Source organism: Aphis gossypii, chromosome X (assembly GCF_020184175.1).
Source record: "Aphis gossypii isolate Hap1 chromosome X, ASM2018417v2, whole genome shotgun sequence".
Lineage (NCBI taxonomy): Eukaryota > Metazoa > Arthropoda > Insecta > Hemiptera > Aphididae > Aphis > Aphis gossypii.
This window is the reverse complement of record NC_065533.1, coordinates 10,284,863-10,311,321: the sequence shown is the minus strand read 5'-3', so window position 1 is coordinate 10,311,321 and position 26,459 is coordinate 10,284,863. Positions and strand designations below refer to the sequence as shown.

The 26,459-nt window shown below is 24.8% G+C and overlaps 1 protein-coding gene across 1 annotated transcript in view; it reads right to left on the bottom strand.

Annotated features, from left to right (window-relative positions):
- LOC114133000 (class E basic helix-loop-helix protein 22) overlaps positions 1-22,783 on the bottom strand; it is a 43,802-nt gene extending 21,019 nt beyond the window's left edge. The window contains exon 1 of the mRNA XM_050206401.1: positions 22,764-22,783. Within this exon, the coding sequence (XP_050062358.1) occupies positions 22,764-22,768 (5 nt within the window). The 5' untranslated portion in view covers positions 22,769-22,783. The remainder of the gene's footprint in view (positions 1-22,763) is intronic.
- Between the last annotated feature and the right edge of the window lie 3,676 nt (positions 22,784-26,459).

The window sequence follows — 26,459 nt, the reverse complement described above, 5'->3', positions numbered from 1 at the left end:
CTGAATTCAGAATGATACTTTGTGTCAATGTATTAAATATTCAACTCTGTTAGTATTGTTAATAAAACTATAATACATATGTTTATAATTTAATAAAAACAACAAAACATTGAATAAGATAACGATAACGTTGCACTAAAAAAAAGCACTTGATCGTCAACTGAACAATTGGACAAGTAGTTTAACCTTCCCGATCAAATTAAAACAATTATAGTGGATCAGGTTCACAAGAATAATGATAAATTAAAAATATTATGATATCATTAAATTAATCGAAGTAGGTATAGGTATGACATGACTAATACCAACCAACTTATTTGAGTTAGATTTTTGGATTGAATAATTTATATTATTAAATTAGAAATGCGAGTGTGTAATTTATATTTTAAAATATTTAAATAAAATATGAAAAAATATCTATTTTTATAAAACTTTTTGCGAAAAAATCCATCTTTAATTATTAACCTTCTTAATCCATTCGAATTTTTAGTTTTTTTTTTCATTCGATGTATAATTTACACGAAATATTTATTGTCTCATTGAATGTTATTTCAAATTTATTTAAACTACAATCTGTGTGTTAAAAAAAAAAAAAATACGTAAAATGCACACCAATGATGTATTTTATATGTTTTATTTTATTTTATAAAATTGAATATGTTAAAATATCTAATGTATTTGAATAGTGTAGATAATGCTAGTACTATACTATATATTTTACCTTATTAAGTTTTACTCGTGATATTTATGCGAAAGTATAAGTTATGATGTTTATATACTAAAAAACAGCTAAATATGCATGAAAAATTTGAAAAATATGCATTAAAAAATAAAGAATTGTGGAAAAAAATGCAATATAAATAAATAGGGATAAATAAAATTATTTTTATAATATATTTATATATGTGCTTATTCTATTATAAAGTAACTTTATTTTTCAGCATTTTGCATTGAAAACCGCAAAATATATGCTTAAAAATAGAAAAAATACAAATTATTCACTTGTAAATAAAAAATGGTAAAATATGCTACTGTATGCAAATGCAAAATAAAATTTTGATATTTTAAATATAGATATCATGAAACATATTACTATATAAGAATGGAAGAAGCAATTGGACAACCTAAAAAAAATTAGCAAAATCATAAATATCCTTACCCTAATTATAACATTAGTTTACCTTGTCCGTAAAGGGTTCTTGTTAGATATATTAAAATATGATATACATTTTATAAGTAATGATACAATATTGTTGGTTGTTTTCTAATTTTAAAACTTGAATTATTTATCAGAAAAAAAGTATGCAGGCCAGTAAAAAGTTGTTAATAATTAATATAGCTAACAGAAATTCAAAACTGAATGTGGCTTTCACTTTAAAACGTTATTTCATACCACCAAGCCGCAATATTATTAAGTAAATAATAAATCAAGAGAATATCAAAAATGGAGCTAATTTCATATAATTTTGTATCATGATTACGTCGTTTTTAAAATTTAAAACTTTCTTAAAATTAAAATGTAATTAAATAGAAATACCACATAAATTAATTTATGTATGTTAATATTTTAGATTTCGACGAAAATATTTGTTTGTTTTTTGATTTTGATTACAAGTGAAAAAAAAAAATAAGATAATATATAAGGTATATATTATTAAAATAAAAATAAATTATCTATATTTAATAGTAATATAAATAAATTATAAAATATCATTTGTTATAAAAGCTGATAAGACGTTTTTACTTAGAATCCTTTTTTGTATGAAATGATTTATTATTGAATTCAAATGCATTTAAATCCGTAGATTAAGTGACCTAGAATAACGAGTAGCCTTCAAAACTTACTAAACAATAGATGGTAACTTTACCAACTTGATTATTCTTATTTTTTCTTGAAAGCGTTGTTAATTGATTTCATATAATATACAAATAATAACACCTATATTATATTAACTGGGTATTACATTTATAAAACCAATGCCGTAGGTAGGATTTTTAATGGGGGGGGGGCGTCAAATTATATTGAAGTAATATTTAAAACATTATTAAGTAGTCAAACATTTGTACCTATATTTTCCACAATATACAATGTGAATGGGAGGGGTTTGAACCCCTAAACTCCCTCATGTCTACGGCCCTGCATAAAACCAAAATTAATTATTTGATTTTTAAAATTATAGACTAAAATACGATTTATTTATTTTAATTTTAAATTATTTATTAGTATTTCAAGGCTTACTACTTAAATCACACATTGAAATTGGCAATAAAAATATTTATTTATTTTTTATATTTACTTTAGAATTTGAATGAATAGTAAAATACAATAAATTATTTTAGTAAATATTTTTTTAAACTTTTGTTAATGATAATGATGTAATAAGATCTTAAAAATGAAAAAAAATAAGCCACCTTAGCTAAGCTTAATTTATATAAACTAATCCCTAACTGTTTATACTTTCAAAAGTCAAAGACACTATATAAATCTTTTAAAAATAGAATAAAAATGATTAAAATTGTTTAATTAATGCAATTTATTGGTAATCTTAAACTATATAAATCTTTTAGGAATTAAATGAAACTTTCTTGCGTGTTTTTAGAGTAACTTAAAAAAAAGCTTATAACTTACTTCAGTTTACTTTTATAAAAATTAACTTAATAGGCTTAAAAGTTCTTTTCAAATGATGATATCTACTGACTACTATAAAAAATTAAAAGTCTACAATTTTCTTCGTTTTAAAAACTTGATAAAATAAATTATGATCAAAATATATACAGATAAATAAATAATTTTTTTGGTATTTCCATATTTCAACTTATAACCAAAAGACATAATTTTTTGAAGAATATAAAGACAATAATTGTATTTAACATATCATAAGTTTTATGATATGATTGTAGTGATTATTATAACTGATTTCAGTATATATTATTATAGTTATTACACAAATTTAATAACGTTAATAAATATAGATAATGATAGATATAATAAGTATACATTGTATGCCTCTAGTAAATAAGCAAATATTATGTTGATAATAATATTATGTTATTTACTATACAACCATCACATAATTTGAAATAGCCAATTGACATCAAGTTAATATGACGTATAAATACACTATAAATTATTTATCATATATCATCTGATGTTAGATATAGTAATAATAAGAATGACTAAAAATAAATAATCATAAAAATATTGACACAATTTTAGGGTCAGTTTAGCTTTAGCGGCATCGAAAATACCAATTAGATAGTTACAATGGAATTGTAAAACTTATTTCATAGTTTATTAATATTATGGCAAATATAACATTATATTATTATAGTTTAGTGTTGCCATGTAAGTATCAATCTAGGTTGCATATATATTTTATATTTGATTAGAAAGTTTGAAAATCAAATTATTAAGCCATAAAAATCTATGGGTAAATCAAGGGTCTGGGTTATCACTCATTAGGATTCTAAATGCCAAACGTTAAGTAAATAAATCAATCGGGTCATAAAAACATGTAATCAAATTCCATATAAACGTATATAAATATTAAAATCTTATAGAGTTATGTACTTAAGCTTATAACTCTTTACTGAACCACAAGTTGTGTTAGTAACTAGATGAGAAATTGTGTACACTCATTTCACGTTATACAAATGTTATCGATCTTTGAAAAATAAATATTTTTTATGGCTTTCCAAGATTTCTTAAATTCCTAGTTTGTAAATATTTGTCTAAAATGCAAGATAAAATAAATGATGTATTTTGAATATTTCAATATCAATAATATTTTTAACTCAGGAACAATAAAAAATATTTTAAGTTTACTTAAATTTACACAAAATAATATTTAATCGAATACAATTATACTGAACTTATTCACTAGTTTGATGAGACATTGATTTATTTATAAACTAAATAAAATAAAATAAAAATTCAAAAATATAATAATATAAACCATTATATTTTTCTCTACTTAAACATTGAGAGTTGTACAAATACTCCAGTAGATGGCATTGACTATATTATAAATCCAATGCTAAGTATACCAAAGTGGTAAAGCTTAAACTTTGAAAAAAGCTTACAACTTATTGAGAAGACGCTGATTAAAGACTTAGAAAAGCTAAATAATAAATTAAGACAATAAAACATTATAAACAAAAATAAAATAATATGAAATAGGTACTTAGTTAAATTTATATTTATTGATATTATAGTCCTGTATTAAAATAAAGAATTTACAGTTAAAATAAATATATTTTAGTAGATAATTATAACATAAAAAACCGAATAAATTACACTACCTAACGTAATCAATAACACTTGTTATTAATTAAGTAAATAAAATGTATGGTGGGCTTTCGTGATAAAAAACGTTATATTTAAAAATATGAATTATTAAGTATATCAAAACAATTTAATAAATAAATAGTTTCCATCAGTTTTTTATTTTATAGTTATATGCTAAAGAAAAATTACGCTTTCATTAATTTAGTTAGATAGATATTATATTATATTGAGTTTGTTTTCGTAGTATTTCTTAAATATCTAACATGTCTGAACAAGTAAAAACTAACTTAAACCTATTTAAACCTGATAAAATGTTCCGAAAAGGGATTTTTAAAACTTATAAAAATACTCGGGTCTTAGATTAGGATCTAAAATATTTAATAACCATATCGTAATTTCATAGCTATTTGAAAACAAAATGCACAATAAGTAATTAGTATTCCCAGTTTTAAAATATGTATTTACAAACTTTCGAAACGTGTTTTAAAATATAACGTTTAAAATGTAGTATTTCCATTAATATTTTTTAACGAATATTACAAATTTTTAGATTTAAAAACAATACTTAACAAATTTTAATTAAGTTTAGTTAGTTTCCTTTACACGTAATAAATTGTCCATTAGATTAAATTTTTTTGAAATTATGGTATATATAAATATTTTGTTTGTTCGGCAAAAAACCTTAAAAAATGAATTCACGGTCATATTTGTAAACTTGTTCATATTAGTATTAATAAATTTTGAAAATTATTTAACATTTTTTTTTTTTTATAAGTGTTTGATCTTAAAATGTCGTCTAAATTGTGACAATTTTCAAATTATTCTGTTAGGAATTCATGAAAAAATTTGTTTTCATATTAAATATTTAAAACTGTTGTACATGATTTTTTATAAGTTTTTCTACTTTGAAAAATTTTATTGGAAAATCATATTATTTTTTTATAAGCGTTTGCACTGTTTGCAGTTAAAATTTTTATGACATTGGATATTCATTCATAAAATAAAAATTTCTCTTCTTTTGATATTTTGTTATAATTCAAAACAAACAACAGGAACAATTACTATTTTGTTCACTAAACGTTGAAATAATCATTTTTAAAATATTGAGGCTTATTTTTAGCTTTTATAGGTGTTAGCAATTTATTTTAAATTATTGTTAATAAAAAATTATTTGCTTGTTCAAAAAAATTGAAAATCGAATTTAAAGTTCATGATATACATTTTTATTACATATAGCTATTTTAAAATATTAAATATTTATATTCTAAAACACATTTTTTTTTAGAATTCAAAGTTAAAATTTTGTTAAAATCCTTAAATATTTGAAAATTCGTATGGGGGTTAAAAATCATAAAATGTTTAATATTTATATAATTATACCATTGATCTGAAAATTGTATAAAACGTTGTTTATACTTATAAAGACCTATAAGTTCAGAAAGAAATTTAAAAATGTAAACAATACTATATGCATATAGAATATTTTTATACTCGTAGATATTTGAAGTTCAAAATTAAATATTTATTTAAACATTTTAAGCAATAAATAACGGTTTAAATTTTTTTGTTATAGTTCAAAAATATTATTATTTTAGACTTTAAACTTTAATGTACATTAATATTATTATAATTTAAGTATAAAACATAACAGTTACATTTAAAAAAGATAAAACATGAAATTATTTACACTGTTCTACGAAAAGTCAAAATTTAATCATCAATAAATAACAATAATAGGTATGTGATTAAAATGTATATGTACTATTATAATATTATTATATTTAAAAATTAATAAATGCATTGTTTTCAACAACATTAATTCATATTACCAAAATTATTAATAGTAATTTTACTATATTTTAAATATATTACTTTAATAATCATTTAAATAAATCATAAAATAATGGTAGTTATAGTAATGTGAAGTTTAAGTAAATTAGTTTTTGGTAATTTACTGAACTATTTTACCAGTAAATTGGTAAACTTCTATTTAACATTAATTTGTAGTTCATATTGTTTAATGTCTATACCCATTTAATGTTGTATCGATTATTGTTACAATATATATTTAAAAAAGGTAAGGAAATATTAAAATAAAACAATAGGTAAATCTACATTAGTCTTTGGGATGGCTGAAGCACGCTTTTTATCTAAAATAAATGATCGAATTTCACTCGGGTAAAAACAGGTAATTTGTGAATTACACTAAAAAAAAGGTTTTAATAAAAGTATTTGAAAAATAAAGTTCTATATGTTTAAAATGTTTCGAATCTTACTTACAAACCTTAAGGCGTATCTAATAGCATATTAATAATTATATTGGTTCGTGAATGCCATTCACAATTGCGGATAATTTTTCGATGTGAGTTAATACATAATCACAAAGAATCATTTAATTAAAATGAAGCTAACACAAGAACTTCAACAATAAATAAATAAATAACATTGAAAAATATATAAATTTATACCTACACTTAAAAATTAATTATCAGGTTACAGTTTTGAAATTCGGTTTACTATAATAACTACGAAAAACAATTTACGACTTTAAAAACGATTAAAAAAAAATGTAATTACATTTATATGTGTATCAAAAATCATTTTTAACCACGCCAATATTATTAAAATTATTTTCAGTCCTCATAGCCTGTAAGTGAAAAGGAAATAAGTGTTTTAAAAACGTTTAACCCCTTCAAATGGATAATAATTTTGTCAAATACCTTTTTTGACTCCAAAAGCTAATTAATCATTAGTTAATTAATATTCGACTGCAGTTTGACCGATACCTGCTTTTTACGAAACTGAAGTTTGACTAAAATAAGTGCAATTTAACTATACAATATTAGTCTTTGATTACTTTATTACCATAAAATTAAATAAAATTTATGATCTTTGATCTTTAACCATTTTCGCGGGTCACAATCATTTTATAAATATCCCAATTTGCATTGTAATCTTAATCTATAAATTAAATATACTCATATATATATATATGTACAAAAATTAAGTGGTCATTTGATTTTAAAATGATAAAAAGAATTTACTGCGTACAATCGTTTTGGTAAAATATTAACATTAATGGTAAAATTATAAACAGTAAATTTATGAGATACATATCACTATTTAGTAGATAGACTGTCTTATTTAAATTTTAAGCAATTATTTATCAAATTTAACTTATCCATTACAGAGATTAAACTCAATGACAAAATACACTATCTTCAGTCTACAACACTTAATGTAAAGCAAAGTTTCAAACTACCATCTAATTGTTAATTAATTGATTTAAAAACGTATAATAATCATAACATTAATAAAACGCTAAAAAATAATAACGATTAAAAATGTGAAAATATAATTGTTTTTCAAAAATATTATTTTGTAAACACATATACCTAATTGTATAATAATAATATTAAAAAAAATTTGAAATGAATTTTTCTGAAATAAAAAATTGTAAACACTTAAATATATTAACATATTATTATTAAATAATATATAAGACCATAGATTCAACAATGGAACAAATAGGTATGTTTTTCAGCGTCCGAGATTCTAATTCAGCAATCCTAGTCAAACATCAAAAGTAATTTTGGGAACAAACTATTTTTTATTTTCTGTTGCATATTTTATTTTTTAGATTATGACTAAACTATCAAAAAAATTAATATGTTTAAGTAGTTACTAGTTTTTCTAAATTATTTTCGATAACTTTTTTGTGTTGAAATAAGCTTATCGTTTAAATACTATCAAAAAATTGGCTATAGGCTACTATATGCAGAATGAATTAACGGTGTTTCACAAAATATGTTTTAATATCAAAAATCTAAAGAAAATAATACCTGTGTAGGTGGTTAACAAAATAAATTCATTTTAAAGATAATAAATGAGTTTTATATTTTCAGCTGAAAGAATTAAATGATGTTTATCTGAAATATATTTTTGTATTTTTTAAAATAATCAGGAAAATTGAAATAAAAAATAAATTGAGAAAAACATAGGGTTTTATGCAAAATCAGATTTTTAAAATATTGATTTAGTTTTTCTTTTTATGTAATTCAAAAATAAATAACTGTAGAAACTTGAAATTTTCATTTAATATTTATGAGTAAGAGTATGTATTTACATTGCTGATATTCATTGTAATTTCAAATAGTAACATTCTGAATAATGAAGGTATACCTACACTTGACATCTACTATACAGTAGAACTAGTTTTTATACTTAAATATCGGTGAGCGTGTTTACTGTGCATATAAAAATGTTTATTATTAATAGTATTTGGTAGGTCGAGGAGGATCGTACAATTTAGTACCTTTAATATTTAAGTTCTATAGTTGCGCACTTGCGGCTATGTTTATAATTCGTTTTTTTAGTTGAATTCAATAATTATAATTTGTAGATACTGTACAAAACTTATTGTGACTTTCGGATGGGTATATTTCTATTTTCTATTTTTCTATAAAACTAATAAAAATTATTATTGGTAAAAATTAGTTTTATTATTATCTAATGATAATAATAAAAATAATTATCGTGATTTTTTTTTTAAATCATATTATGCTTACCATAAAAATTAAGCAGCTCTACATACGTATTTCACAAAATGTTCTATCAACCAAACAATTAGTATTACTATAGTTTTTATTATGTTGATTCGTAAAATTAAACTGAATTTTTATTAATAGAATAACAAACATAATATACTCGTATTTATATATAATTATGCCGTTTTAGTAAATAATAAAAATCAGACTTGATAAAATTAAAAAAAAAAAAAAAAAAAAAAAAAAAAACAATTAACAATTCCACTTTCGTTTCATTTTTTCTTTTGTACTAATAGCTAGAATAATATTCATTTTTTCATTTTTTTTTTTTATATATCTTGTGGTTTGTATTATTTACACTGCATCACATTAGGACATAAATACTGAAATATAATAATATAGTGTATACTTAATATGACAATAAAACGTTATTGAAAATAGAAGTAGAATACATTGTGTTTTGTATCTCCAATCTTATACATTTAATACAATAGCACATCAGTGAATAAATTATTGACAGATCGATGATTCACGACCAAAAATAAAAAGCCAGTCTGTTCTCAATCGGCACCCCTTATATTTAAACTGCAGTGTAATATAATATAATGCGGTAGAGAGTGTAGTCATCAAACACAAAATACGTTTTGAAAAAATTCATAATATAAAATATTATATACTGCAATATTATGTAATATGATTTAAAGCTTAGGTGCATGTAAAACTATACGCAATGTAATTACTTTTTGTTGGACCAATGTCAAAACGTTCCAATAAACTAAATGCAATGTAACTTAAGATAAAACATCAAAAAAATGTTTTCAATTGTGATCTTTGCTGTTTAGATGAAATTCATATGAACAAATATAATACATTTTCTGGTGGTCAATTGATTCGATTAGATACAATCCCGTAAATTGTATTATAATAACATACAATTTTTATTATATTTAAATAATGGCTTGTTTGTAATCGTAAGAATGTAGAATTGAAAAAATCTTTTAGTAAGGGTTGATACTTATACGAGTAATTGGTTATAAAATAAAAGCTCAAGTATAGAAACGAGAAGTTAATATCGAGTATAATATAAATATAATGTTTTATATAGGTAGGTTATTATAATAGCGATAGCGGTAGGTATAATATATTATTATAACGTTGTGATTTGTTTTTAAATAAAATTATAAGAGGTTGCATAGTATAATAAATAATAAAGATATTGCATGTATATTTTACCCCGCATATTATTATTGAAAAACCATTATTTTGTCTTATATAAAAATAAAATATTGTTATCAAATAAAAAATAATATCGCATGCGCAGCTGCACAGCCATAAATGACCGAATATAGGTATAGTATAAAAGTCGTTCTACCATATAATATAAAAAGGACACAAAGTAATAATAATAAGGTATGCATGCCTATTTTTCCGTTGTAGGTAAGTATGGATAACGAAGTTAACTCGTTTTGTGTGCATATAAAATAATGTGTGCTCGCATCAAACTAAATAGGGATGAAGAATTATTAATAGTCGATTGAAAGAGTTTTTACACACAAATATGATTGCAGGTGTAATATGATTGTATAAAAAAAATCAAAGTATATATGTACGGTATAGATTGTTTTAAAATACCCGATTGTTATGGTTTCTGAGAGTTCTGCTTTTATATGGTTTTGATAAAATTCCTTTAAGAAAAATGATGATGATAAAATGACGTTTTAAGTTTAATACGTGTTTAAAAAGTATTTCCAATTATTATTATTAGCGGTTCAACTCGAGCAAATGGTAACCGTTTAAGAACGTTGAGCGTAACAACTTTTGTTCTAAATGATCGAATTGTTGTATTATAATGTCAATTATGATAGATGATGATATTTTGTACAAACCCATGTTATAATGTATTTTTTTGATTAATTTGAAAAAAGTAATTATCAATGTTTATTTTTGTTTTCAGGGGTTAGTTTAGGATTTCGGTTATATTATGAGATTACTGCTCGAAAAAAATAAAACAACCCCCCAAAAACTGTCTCTCTTTTTGTTAATGCGACACAACACAAACATTCCGACAAAACATAAAGATTTTATCCGTTTCCGACGAAACAAAGAGATAAGTATTGTTATACCAGAACTGTGGTGGCGGTTGGAACTCGCGAATATAATATTTTATTATCTTTTCCGCTTATGCAGAATCGTCCTGATTTATTGCTAATAGCAATGTATATATAACACACATCTATGCATAGCGTTTACAGGTAAGAGAGGCGACGCACAGGAACAATTAGGAACACGTGGAGCGTTTCCGTGCGGTGCTGCAGTAGTATTACGCGTTTTGCGTCTTCGCAGAGGTATTAGCAGCAGTAGACGCGGGGTCGTAAAAACCGGGGAAGGGGGTTGAAAAGCATTCCTAAGGGCTATGCGCGAGAGAGGAGAGCGCGGCCGATTTTTTTCCCCCTTTTCGATTTTAATTAGGCGAACGTAAACTCGACGGCGTAAAAAAACGCGAACGACGGGAAAACGGGGTAAGTATAACGCGAGTGGTCGGGAGTGACGTGGACTGGCAGAGGGTGCGACGCTGCAGCAGTGATCGGCGGGAGGCGGATGTGGAAAACGGCCGCGTTTTGGCAGCGGAGTTTAGCACACACGCGCTCGTGCGACAGCGGCGGTGGGTGCCTACCCTCGAGTACACGACCGTCCGGGCGAGCGCGCTTTCCCCGCTCGCTGACGTCGCAGCACTGCCAACCGCTGCGCGCGCGCCCGCTCGTCTCTGGACCGCGTCCGCGGGGACTTTCCCGCGGCGCGGCGGTTTCACCGGCAGCCAGTCCGTCGCCGCCGCGGAGCGTCGCGGGGGGAGGGGGTTGAAAAAACGTACGAGCGGTGGGGTTTGAGCGAGATGTGCTGTCGGCGGGCGGACGGGGTGGCGAGCGCTTAGCGGAGCGATGAGAGCGAGTCGGATATGGAGAAGCGATGACGTGCAGGAAGCGATATCGTCGTACGGGCGGCAGCGAGGTGGTATTATAATATATTATAATATATACGCCGCGACGGCATGGAGGTTGGAGCTCACGGTTGACCATGAGGACCGCGTGCGCCGGACGACTTTGGCGACTCGGCACGGCTCCGGTCGCAATAATATTATAATAATAATAATAATAGTAATAATAGTAATGATAATAATAATAATATATAAGGGATGCGGCGGCGCGCGCGCTCCTAGCGTTCCCGGCCACGGGGGGCGGCCGGGCTCTGCCGTCGGAGGGATGTTTCGTGTCGTCGGCGTCGTCGGCGTCGTCGTCGTCGTCGTCGTCCTCGTTGTCGACGTCGGTTCGGTCCGACGGCCGACGAACAGTGTACGCCCGGCAAGCCTGGCGCGTGCACACCACCGGCCGATGGGGACCAAACCACAACGCGACTCCACGCACCACGCCGCCAATCACACATATCGCGGGCGCGAAGACGATAATTATCACGATGTATTATAATTGTCTTGTAGGTTAAAAAAAAATAATAAAAAAAAATATTAGGTATATTGTCTAACGTTATATATATAAAAAAAAAAATCATTGTCATTATCATCATCATCATCATCATCATATTATTATATAAATATAGCAATACGATCGTAAATATTAATACAATTTATTTTGTTATCAAATTATGATTCCCGTTTTTTTTTTATATACCTATATGTATATTTTTGTTGTTTTCAAATGTCATCTTTTTTATTGTTAAACCGATATCCATAACACTACGTTTTATATAGGTACCTTTTCTGTATCGTCTTCGTCGTCGCGCCAAAGGACTTCGCTCGTCAAAGGTAAATATAATATTATTATGATAATATAATAGGTATAACACGTCTGATATCAAATATACGGTGTTTACATAAATTCATATCAGAACCTCAAAGGATACTCGACTTTTTTTTTATTATTTATACGGTTTTAAATTGTCTTAGACCATCGTTCGTTTCCTCTTCGGCGATGATAATAATTTATGTAATTTATGCGTGACGAGTATTATTATTATTTTATTCGTCATGTTTTCTTCGAAAGCTTTCACTGTCCCCTTTGATTTTTAGTTTTAAGATAATATAGGTATATGATCGCAGTCACCACAATATTATTATCTACTATATTATAATATTGTGCACCTATCCCTAGGTTTTAATTTTTAAACGTTTAAAGGTATTATAATCGAGTGTTAAAATTATTAGCTCACCAAATTCACTTGTGGATAATAATATTATGTTTAACATTATATTTTAACTTGATAATGTGTTCTTTGTTTTTATAAACATGTGATGATACCGACCGTTTGGGTCTAGGTTTATTGTTGTTGATGTTATATTATATGACGTAGGTACTAGGTACTTATCATTACTCATAAATGTTAAACTTATTACATATATACAAGATCCTCGACAATACTGATAAGAACAATTACAATTATGTTGTTACCCGGCTGTACAAAATACCACTTATAATATCGTTCATATCCTATCTTTGTGTTATATTGGTTTGAATTATTATATTGTTGTTATAAAAGGACGCCACACCCGCGTTAGATTGTTTTTCTCTTACGAATGTATACCACAGCAAATTTGCATTCAGCAACTCCAATTTTGTGTTATTAATTTTTATTTGATATTTTAATTTTAAAACATAATAATATGAGTGGGTGAAATGTCATAACTCAAAAACTTAAACCTCGCTTTAAAAGTTTAAAATTAAATTAACGAAAAAATTTCAGTATGTAAAAATAAATAATATCTACGAGTTTAAATTTGGACTATAATTGAATAAACACAAAATTTGAAATGCAAATTTTTCTGTTATACATTTGTAAAACGAATACAAAACATTAGGTGTCTAAGCACATCGTCATTTCTGCATTAATTCGTTTTTTGGTAACTTATAAGACATAAATGCGATACTATATTGGTGAGTTATTAATTATTATAGTACCTATCTAAACATTTTATAGCATAATGGTGTATTGCAGTTAAAATTAAAAATTATATTAAGATACATTATGCTTTTCTAGTTATAAGAATATTAATAATTATTTTTATTCATATTATCGGTTTATAAAATATTTAACCGTGTAGATTATATTATGATCTTACTTGCAGGTACGTACATATTTATATATTATACTAGTGTAATGTTGATGTAATATTCATGCCAATAACTATAGTTTACTAATCAAAAAAATTTTAATTAAAATAAATATATTTTTTAATAATTTAATATTGTTCTTAAAATATATTTTATCTTAAAAACAAAACAAAAACGATACGTAGTTAGGATACATATATGTACACCAAAAAATATTAAAAAACTAATGTAGTGTTACATGGTTGTATAAAAATATTAATTTTAAATTTAATTTTGAAATTCATATCAACGTTTTTAACATAACCATATTTTTGTTTTATAATAACAATAGGTATTTATTGTACAATTTATAACTAAATATTGTTATTTTCATAAAATCGGTGTTTTTTGCAGAATTAATATTTTAGATTAATTTTTATGAAAGAATCATTCACAAGATATACTTATATTTATTGTATGCATACAAATAATAATACTAACTATAGGAAGATGATATTATATTCTTGACTATTTATATTACCTATGTTATGATGCATTATTACGTTAAGTGAAAATGTTTATTTTGATAAAATATTTTAATTTCTCATATTTTTTAGTCGAAAAATAATACTTAAAATGTATTACATTTTTTTTACACAATTACCATTTTATTCGTATTTTGTATCTTGTACCACAAAGTATAACCTTTTTTTATTTTCTTGTGCATTTTATTGATTTTATAAGAATAATATAATACAATTTATAAGATTATACGTATACAAATAAAACTTTTAAAATATAATATCAATTATTCAGTATAACCCGGAAGTTAATTTTTTCATTTATTAAAGCCATTAACTATACAATGAAGGTAGTTCTATATAGATTTTTCATCAACTGGCTATTATTTAAATAATTACCCTCTATACTATTCGATACAAAATCACAAAACTATTTATTTTTATTGTTTATAGTTGTTGAACATTTTAGAACAACCAATTGCCATTAACATTATCGTTTTAACTATAATAGATAATATATTTTATTTTGTAAATTGTATAAAACATAAATCATAATTTTATTACAACTTTCGGTTTAAAAAAAAAGAACATTACTATTTCACTTGGCTGTATAAAATTACTATTTAAAAAAAAAAAAAAATATAAGTTTCCACTTAGATTATTTAAAAATTTGAAATCTTTCAAGGTGTATTTAAGGAATTTTAATAAATATCTCACCGTATGAATTTTATTATTATCGTTATTAAATGGTTTTAGTATTTTAACTATACATTTATAATTTAATAATATCACTGTATATTGTTATTTATAATATAGGTACTATGCGACATCTTGTGATTTAAAAAATCCAATATTTTATTAAACGTTTTTAATTATTTAAATACAAAAAATAATAATAATAAAAGTAGTACACTTATTATCTATTTTTGTATACAAAATATTGTCTTGGGTAGATAAAGGTTAGGGTTTATAAACATTAATACATATTTTACAAATATACATAATACATTAAGTAATAAGATATAGTTAAATTTATAAAACCAATTCCAAAATGCTAATTTTTAAGATAGGACGCATTTTTTATAACAAAATATACACAATCCGTTCTCTTTTATTTATAGTAATACATTAAAAAAAAAGGGTTTTGAACAGAATCAATTTTATCTTTTAGTTTAAACATTTCGATCACCCGTAAATACCATCTCGTAGGACTATACAAACAATTTCGTCATCAGCTGTTGAAAGTTTTGACAGTCAGGTTTATTAACATATTATTATTACAATATAACTCAAACGTCTGAAAATGAATATAACAGCAACGTCTTTTATACATTATATAGACCTTTACTGTTTGATTAAAGATTATTTTTAAAATTATACTTGAAAAAATGTATCCTTATAATAATCTTACGTTATATATAGAATTTTTAATATATTAATTTATAAAACAGTTTTATATTAAATAAATATTTTATAAAAACTTCACGAAAAAACATATTTTTGTTATCTTATGGGGAGAATATTATTTTTACAATATGTATTTAAAACGATTTTGTTTAAAAAAAAAATCATTTCATACATTTTGCTAAACGATAATATGATTCAGAACGTTAACTACTATAATTCTCACAAAAATATTTAACATATCCATATAAACGTGTTGTTTATTTAATACATAATCTTGTATAGTACGAGAATTTATTCATACTTCCGGCCCATAGAAATATATATACATATATATTTTACTGTTTGAACGTTCCGTATGCAATACCGCCATTAAAACATTATTTTTTTTGTTCATAACCCGTTAGGTCAACATAACTTGTGTAATTTTACCATTTACAAAATTTATAATACATTTTTATAATCTGTATCAAGAGGAAAAAAAATAATTTTTTTACATTAATAATAGTTAGAAATTATCTATAAAAAATGTCTATGGACGTTATTTTTTTAATTGTTATCTTTTGCCACGCAGTAAAAATAATTACGAAGGAACTGCGTAAGCTTAGAACTTTTAATGGCTGTAGAATACAAATTATTATTGCACTAGATGGCGCCTTAAGTCCGAGATTACAAATAAGAAAATTAAGATTTAAGATTAATACCTTAAAATGTTTTAGATTTTTGGATGACGAGTCTAGCCCAACTGCCCGAGTGTAGTGTAAAAAGTTACTATGGAATATAATTAAGCTTAAATCTCGGTAAATTGGTATCTATTATACTTTTTAGAATTAATTATAACCAAACTGCTGTATTAATCAGTTGTTGCCGTGTGATTTATTACTCGACATTTATCATCCCGTCACAAATACCAATAGTTTGCACTTAAACGTTATTGATGCGCACACAAACATCAGTTAAATTGGACATTATTTTTCATTCGGATTCAATCGTGTAGAAAACAAAATACGTCTGATTATTAAAATCAATAATGTTTAACTTTTTATTAATTTATAATTATTGATAATATATTTAATTAAAACAGTATTATAAGAGTAACCTAGGTATATGTTCGTTTTATAGTTGCCTATTGAATTTTACAATTCTTAATTCAAGACTACATTTTGGTGAAAAAAAAAATCTGAATTGGAGATAATTAATTCTTATAAAAATATTTTTTGTACCTCGAAAAAGTTAGGTAATTGTTGATTCTTCAATTTGAAGAGGTAATTTAAATTTTATAGAACTTTCTATTTTAAAAATCATAATCATTCAGTCTGTTTCTTTAATGAATTTATCATAAATATTTTGGAAATGTTAAAAGGTAATCAGACATAGTCTTAATCAGAGTTAAATAGTTACTTATATAATTATACATAGGTACACAAATCGTCAGTTTAAGGGCGACTTCTGTGATCAAGCAATATCATGCCTCGTATAGATCAGTTTAAGTTTTGAAATGATAGTAAATAGCTGTGGCTTACCCTTCGTGTATTTGCGTCGTTATTAATAGTTTGGTCCAAAGTTTAAAATCAATTACTGCAATGTCTATAATTATAACAGGTCACTTTATGTCTTGATAATTTCATGTTATTACGCATTAATACATTTGTTGATCAGTTTTATATTATTATTTGTCTCGTGCACGTAATAATATTATTAATAAAAAATAAATGTATACAGTGTATTGACGCGTATAATTCTCATTGTCTGTATAGTTTTACAGAAAAAATTACTGTAATAGACATGTAAATAAAGTTATTTGCATAATTATGCTATTTAATTATAAGCATAGGTAATCTTGTCTTTTTATCACTTATTATTATGTCAGAGAATACGTTATCAAAATACTTATACACGACATTTTCTTTTGAATCAATTGGCATTAAAATAAATCATGTTTTTATTCTTTCAAATGGATAATTTTTTGAACTATATTTCATAATGACTTGCATTTTTATAGGTCATGCGTTGAATAAATATTTATTGGTGCAATGCGTATGTCGTTATGATATACATTTTTTAAATTGAGCGAAAAATATACTGACAATAAATATAAAGATTGTTTAAAATAGATTTTCCATTAAAATAATATTGCGAATTTAATCGTTCAATTATTATTTCGAAGTATCTTGGTAACAATTATTAATGCTATTTGTTATATTTAAATAAATTTATTACATTTAAAATACATTTTATTATAAGAGCAAATAAAATAACAAGTATTATATTGTTACGTTGACTCTAGAATAGGTAATAGTCAACATTATAATGTTATTAAATACAATTTCTTCAATGAAAAAAAAATATATTTTTAAATTAATATTATGAATTAAGTATAATGGTATTTAATATTTATTGTTTAAAAATTGTATTAACATATTTTTTACATTACAGATAAGAAATCTTTAAATTGTTTATTAATTATTACAATAACATAAGACAAGATTTTACCAAAATAAATACACTTAAATAATTGTTCCTAATGCGAGTTTTGTGAAAATTATTTATTTATTGATATTACGATTCCGGATAGCGAGTAGCGAGTACAAACAGTTCACTCACCATTTATCCCTTAACCAATTTTTACTGAAGCCATAGACGGAAATCTAAATGTATTATCGTACGTCACCCGAGTCAAATAAAATTACAAAAAAAAAAAAAAAAAATGGAAACTAGAAAATTAAGGATTCGATTTATTATGGTGTTGAATTTTGGACGATTCTACTAAATTTAAACATATTAATTACAAAATAATTCACAAATAAGTAATATATTTAGCATATTTTTAAAAGCTTTACTCACTAATGTAAAATACTTAAGCCGATTTCGATGTTTCCTCTGATATACCAGTTTTTTGCAACGCTTAGAGCCCTCATCAGAGCCCACTCAAAGGGTAATAAAAACACTATAATAGCGAATTTAAGTTAGAGAAATATACGCTCTTGGGGATATTATGTTTGGATGAACACCATTGACCATAGTGTATTACGTGTAGGTGTATATAGTATATATAGCAGTGACATAACATTCCTTTGAAATAATATATAGAGCTTTACGTTTATTTCTGGTTTTAGTACCTACCCACCCACGTCATAATATCGTATTATCTCATTTAATTGTTTAAAAATACCGTATTATACCTGCTCCCGTGATATTATTACATAAATTATAATAACCGTAAAACAGACGTAGGTAACTAAACAAATGGAATTATACCTACTTGTAATAAGATTTCGTTGTGTGCTCGTATTTTTAAAATGTGGGTACAATAGTTATAATATACACGAACCAGTTGAATAATACATTTCCCTCTAACAAAGTTTAGTGTTTCATAATTTTTTATAAGTCTCTTCGGTGAGTGATTGCTTACCTATAGTTATTATTTCACATAGGTACTATAATATTGTAGGTATTCATTAAATTCAATTATATCACGTCCTACTTTTATAAATAACCTATAGTTATTTTATTTTTTAAGCTAACTTTTGATATTATGATTGATTTTTCTCAACATAATTTTCATTACTTATACAATTTTGAGTATTGAATAATAATTATTAGATAATAAGTTATGGATTCGTATATCATATCAAACTATATTAGACATCATATTTTCTGGAAATAATTAATGCTAAACCGTAAATATCATAAGAAAAATTACGGTTTTTCATTTTTAACTTAAGGGTTTTTACGTTCATAAATATTGAGTTGTTTAAAAAACTTTCAGTACCTACATAATGTTTAATGTTTTAGTAACATTTACTTTATTTCATTGTCAAAATGTTTCAAATTTTATATGGTAATATAAAACTCGAATAATCAGATAGAACAAGAGAATATATTCTATCTAATCACGAAAGTTTCGTTTAAATCGTATTTACAGTATAAGTTAAGGCTTTTATATTCCCCAGTCGTCCAACAGTAAACTTAATAATTTCAGAAATCGATTTAAAACTAAGTAAGACAGAAGACTTAGGGATTCACAATGTATTGTTTCGACAATGTACATTTATTTTTATTTCTGGTCAGTAAAATATTTTAAATTAAAGTCAAGAACAACGTCGTGTCTTTAGAAATAGAAACTTCTTCACATTATGTTTAGGTGAATGAAAGCTATTAATTTAATGTCTTTTTTCCATGTAGTATGAATTTGTTGTAACACTGTATATCGTTTCTAAATATTTTTTTTTACATACAATTTATTAAACGTAAAATGGTCAATGGTAAATGGACATAATATTATACAGACGTTATTTTATTATAATCATTAGGTAAATAAATAGTTTTTGTATTCGTTAATAAGTAAAAACTTTCACTTTGAAGTTAGTTAAGTATATTACATACCTATTTAAATTTGTTCATCAGTTGTAACCAATATTTTATCTTAGCGATATTAAGTACATAAGCTTGTAGAATATTGACAAATTTGGATCAATTTTTGTATAAGATGTTTGTATTATCAAATAGGTATTATAATATTTCGAGTATGTAATCACATTAACTTTGGATTTTGGTAAACTTTTCTTACATTCATTTATTTTAAATCTAAATTTATATTATTCATAAAATTAGATTAATAGAATAATAAAATAAGATATATATTTTAATAGCCAATAGGTAATGCATGCTTATTGCATTCATATTGACATGAAATAATATATTACGATTTTGTAACATTATATTTGGTCTTATGCATAGCTCATATATTTATTTCTCGCCAACATCAAACAAACCCATTATAATACGTATTAATATTTAATAACGTGATATGAAGTAAATTCTTTTAATGTATTTTTTATGTACAGACTTTATTTCAAATGTAGAGTCTTATCTTCTTAACATATATTTTTAAAATGTTGATATAATATTATAAAGTTCACCTAATCTAACATAATAATATATTACGAACAAAAAGTTTTTAAATGTCCTTACTACGTCATAATCTTTTAGATTTTTCATGGTCTTCTACAATATTATAAAACTATATAGTTACCACAAGACATATTTTTCATACATATGTATTTATGTTCTTTGAATGAAAACGCTTTTAACAACTTTACCTTTTGCTAAGTTGTATATAATATTTGCACTAACATTATTTTATTTAGTATGCTAGCTTAAAGTGTTTTTATTAATAATACACAGTTTCTACATAGATAACACCTATAGCTATTCATAACATTTTATTGAAGTGCACAATGTATAGAATACACTTTTTTTTTCAATAACGACATTACATGTGTATAAAATCTTTTCATACGCAGGGCCGGATTTAGAGGAGTGAGGCCTAGGGGCATCAAAGGGTAGGGGCCCCCGGGTCCCAAATTATTTTCCAAATAAAATGAACAATTTTTTTTTCAAAGTAGATTCAAGGTTATATACAAATATATTGGCTACATAAAATTTCACGGAATTGCCCATCGAGAATCAGTGTTAAATTTATTTTAATCCTATTGGCCACTTTCGACAGGACGGCGGGGTGACAGGGGTGACAGTACATTTGTAATTTGAAAGATTTTTTTTCCCGAAGTGATTATTGTGGAGGCCCAGGTGGTGTCACCCCGGTTGCCCTTCTCTAAATCTGACCCTGTTCGTACGTTACTATTAAGAGTAATATTTACATAATATATTTTATATAATAAGATTTGTCTGTATAATCATCTTAAAATAGAATTACAACGTAGGCCATTTATTACAATTTTAATTGACTAATTTAAATTTAATCGACTATAAGTACTAAATGAAAACATCAATGAGCTTTCATTGATTTAAATACGTAGGTATCTAAATATTGTTTGTATATTTTTATACTTATAAAATCAAAAGCAAAATATAACTTGATTCATGGTAAAAAAAATATAAATTAACAATTATTCCAGTATTTGTACATAAGAACTCGTATTAGTTATTTTTGAAACGTATAATATCAATTCACCCCATTAAAATACAAATATTGGAGATTTATTTTTCTCAATTTTGCAGTGTATTTCTCATAACTTACATTATCATACAAAGGCAATTCATTAAATTAAAATACGAATATAAAAAATTGTAAATACTGAAAAATATATAAAAAACCAATCTTCTACCTTTGCGTTATTATTTCCTTATTTTTTATTGCATAATCATGTTCTGAAATTCTGTTTCTTCATTAAAATTTGAATTTAATTTTAAACGATTCAAATATATATTTGTATGCTAATAAAGTGCAAAAATGAATTGATTTTTTTTTTGCAAATTACTTTTAATAGATTTTGAACTCATTGTATGAGCATCAAGGGTTTTCCGACATAAATAATTAAAATCTTCGTTATTATTCATTTCTATTTTAGAATCGGAAATAAAAAAAATAATAACAACGTATAAAAAACGTATAAAAACGGTCAACAATAAGCCAAAGTTGATGTCTAGTAAATTAAAAAACCTTAGAGAGAAAATATTGTGTAAATATGTAAATAACTGCGAGTTATTATTGCAAAACATTTTGTTTATACCAAAATCGGAAAAGGGTGAACCTAGTTATAATATTAATATCATCTCTGCATTTCCTGAGTATCTAAATCACATACATATTTGATTTGACAATAATTTTTCGGCGGAAGATGATTTTTTTTTTTGTTTTGTGTGTGTTATGATTAAAGCGAACAGTTCTGTTTATGTTAATTATTAATAAATTTTGATAACGAAGTTTGTTTTAGCTCTTAAATAGCGCCAAATATCTTCAAAAATTACAGACCGTTCCGGAGATTCATACCGGAAGTACACTCGCTAAATTAACATAGGTATGTAAATACCACGCCGGTAATCGATTACCAGTTTTTTATTGTTATGATATTGGTAATAATATTATAGTTTATATACTTACCTCATACATCATTGCAGCAGTAAAAAATTCGCTCCTTGCGTTCACTGTTGGGCCTATATGTAGTTAATATAAATCATAAGGCACGCGGTGAATGCCAAGATCGAATGAACATTTCGGCACAACGTTAAAAACTGTTCTGTACTTATTGTCGTAGTTATAATATACGATTGTTCAGCAACATTATAATATAAATATTAATAATTACCGTCTACATATTATGTAATACTTGTGTGCTCTAATGATATGTTATCTCGTAATCTATAGTCATATCAATATTGTAATTATTCATGTTTTTGAAATGTATTTATTTGAAAATTAGTTAATAAAATCATTAAAACCGTGTATTGATTTCATATAGCTGTTACCAATTTTCATAATTTTTATTTTGCGAATGTATAATTCTGTGCATATAATATTATAGAATTGTTTTAAAATATTTTCTGTATTATTTATGTATTTACTTAGAGGCATTTTAAAATAATATTACGTTTTATGTTTATAGTTACATTTCAGAAAATGTATACATTATAGCAGTAGGTATCTAAATATAATTCATTAATTTACTATACCTATTATTATATTATCATACATTTTACTAAAACATTATAATACAATATTTTATCGATAAATAAATGAAATTAACATTGCATGTGGTTTGATATTATATTTTAAATAGAAAGAGGGTAATCAATATATAATAATTAATAATAATTTCATCAATGTGAAAAAAAAATATTGGCTCAAAAATTCATAATAATTATAATAATTATTATAATTTAACAATTAAATTATTCTTAACTTAGAATTTGAAAAGGTAAGCAAGTTGATTCCCATTTGCTATACAGTATAGGTATCGATAGAGTTAGTCATTATAATGATTAATGAATGTGTTAAATTATAATTCAATAGTATATCAAAAATTTATTTGAAAAATGATTCTGTACAGTAAGATTCTGTTGTTTAGGTTACTCGTTTTTTGATACTTCTACTAAAGTAATTTAATGCTATGGTAATTTGATTTATATTTACCAAAAACCATTTTCAAAGTTTTTAATTTAAGCATTTCTAATGCCCCTAAAAGTGATAATAGAAACACGCAAAATAAATAAAAAAAAAAATTAATATTGATAGAGCTTACATTAATAATAATTTTTAAAAATGAAAAAATACCGGTTAAATTTACTTACAAAAAAATATATAATCAGTAGAATTTAAAATCGTTCATAACTACTTGCACGAAAAAAAAACAAAATTACTTTGACTTTAACAATGTTTTGAATGAAATACAAACTGGAAAAAGTTTCTATACACTTAACGAATTTTCGTATAATAAACGAGAAAATATTTTGCATTTTTTCGATCCTGTAAGCCGTCTTTTATTTGACAAAACAAAAACTTTTTATAAAGGTAAATTCTCGTTTTATAAAAATATTTTTTATTTTTTTATTTTGTATAATAGTAAAGAAACAAAAAAAAAAATCTTTTAAAGGAAAATATTAATATAAAGAAAACAATAGAAAATTCGATTTTTTTATGTATAGGCATTTTTATAAATGGAATTATACTAGCAATCAGTTATAATATACTTAAGAGTTGAAAAGCTAAAACAACTATAATTACTTTACTTAACACTAACTACAAGTATCTAGTTTTGTTATTATGATTGTTTTTTTAACGTTAATAATTGAATTAAATCTTTTTATCAAATACGGAGTTGTCTTTCAACAAATTTATACTTCATTAGTTATTATCAAATGTTATTTGTATTTGTAAAGATTGCAAGTACTTTTTTCATATTTTTAACTCTGTGCATTTATTTGTACTTATTATTTTATTATTATAATATTATAAGAACTTACTATACTTATTTTTTTTTATAGTTTTTATTTCTGTCTAATAATAATAATGTTAGTGTTTGAGTATATTTTCAACTGCTTAAAAAAAAGTACGTAGGAAGAACGAAATACTAAATAGAGGTGACAATGCAAAACGTAACATTTTGATTATTTATTTTTTTTAAAAGGTTTTGTTTTAATCAACTGAAAAATCATAAAATTAATCTGAAGTACCTATTTTAAAAACATCTTAAGACAAATTAAACTACTAATGGTATTTATTTAAATTATAATTTACGTACACCTAATTAGCATTTTTTAAATTAATCCCCCCAAAACGTACAATTTCCGATCAATATTTTTACGTCGTCATAATTTAATGGTAATAGGCAATTATCTAGGTACAGTTTTAGCGGTTCATCATAAAATCATAATTTATTTATTTATGACACTAACTTTAATTTTTGTAGGTACATATTTTTTATTATTATTTGTTTGCTTTAAATTATATTTAAGACCACATAGTAATATAAATCCGCGTAAAACGAATTTATATCCATATTAAAACAATAAGAATAAGTGTGACGGAAATGATAATGTTAAAAGATATGTGTCAATAAAATTAAAACATTATAATAATTAGAAGTATTGCAGTAGGATAGCATCAACTGTGAATAAGACGATGAGAAATAGGTTCAAATAATTTTAACATAATGTGAACATGATTATTTCAAAGGCAGTCGAGAGTCGCTATATGCATAAAAAAATGTAGAAGAAAAGACACTACTAGGAAGGGGAGGAAGACCGTAGAAGAGAGGGATAAATGGAAGAGAATATAAAGAAAATGGCCGGTGTGAATATATGATATGTAATAGAGATCGAGCCTTATGATGGTGTAGTATGACGAGGGTGGCCGAACCCTATACAGTCTGAAGTGTATGGCGAGGTAAAATAAGAAGAGGATATGTATATTAAAATAAAATTGGGAACTCGCTCTACTGCGTAGTAGGTTTCTAGTGTACTTACCTCGTCATTGAACAAGTCGATGCAATGGATGTGTTATTGTGTTTTAAAGCATACATTGCATTCGATAATACAACCATGAGTGGAGCTTTAGTGAAATTGGCACAGTTTTACAGTGTTGAAGAAAGTTACTTTTTTCGGCAGGTAATTCAATTACATTACGAATTATCTTTAAAAATGTATAATTAAATTATTCTTAAGTTGCTTTTTTCATTTGATTTTTACATTGCTCTTAAATTTAAAAACTATAATTTCATTGCAATTAAATACATTTTTTTTTCTAATTTATCACTATAGGCCTTAAAACTTATGTTGTTAATACAATTACTGAGTGATGACAATAAAAAAAAAAAAAAAATTATATAAAATACTTATTTAAGACGAAAAATTGAAAAATTATTTTTTATTATTTAAATTTAAATACCTATTTTAAATAATAAAGCATTTTTAAAACTATTATTAAAAATAACACTCTTTTTGCCAAATAGCTTTAAGTTTATAAATTGGTTTTTAAAATGTATTAATAATAACTAAGTAATAAGTAATAGAGTAATTTTAATTCCAAAAAGGTAAAATATTTAATTAAGTATACACAACCTACAATAAAATTTAATTAAATAAGGTACCATCAAGTTAATTAAAAATTAATTTTGACAATTTCATTACAGTAACTGGTAACTGAAGTTACTCTACAACATTGTATAACAATTAATGTTAGTTATGATCAATTTAATAACTGATTAATATGATTAATATTACGTTTTAAGAGTAAACGTATGAATGAAATAAATATAATAAAATGTGTGTACAATAATAAAATATAAAAATAATAATAATT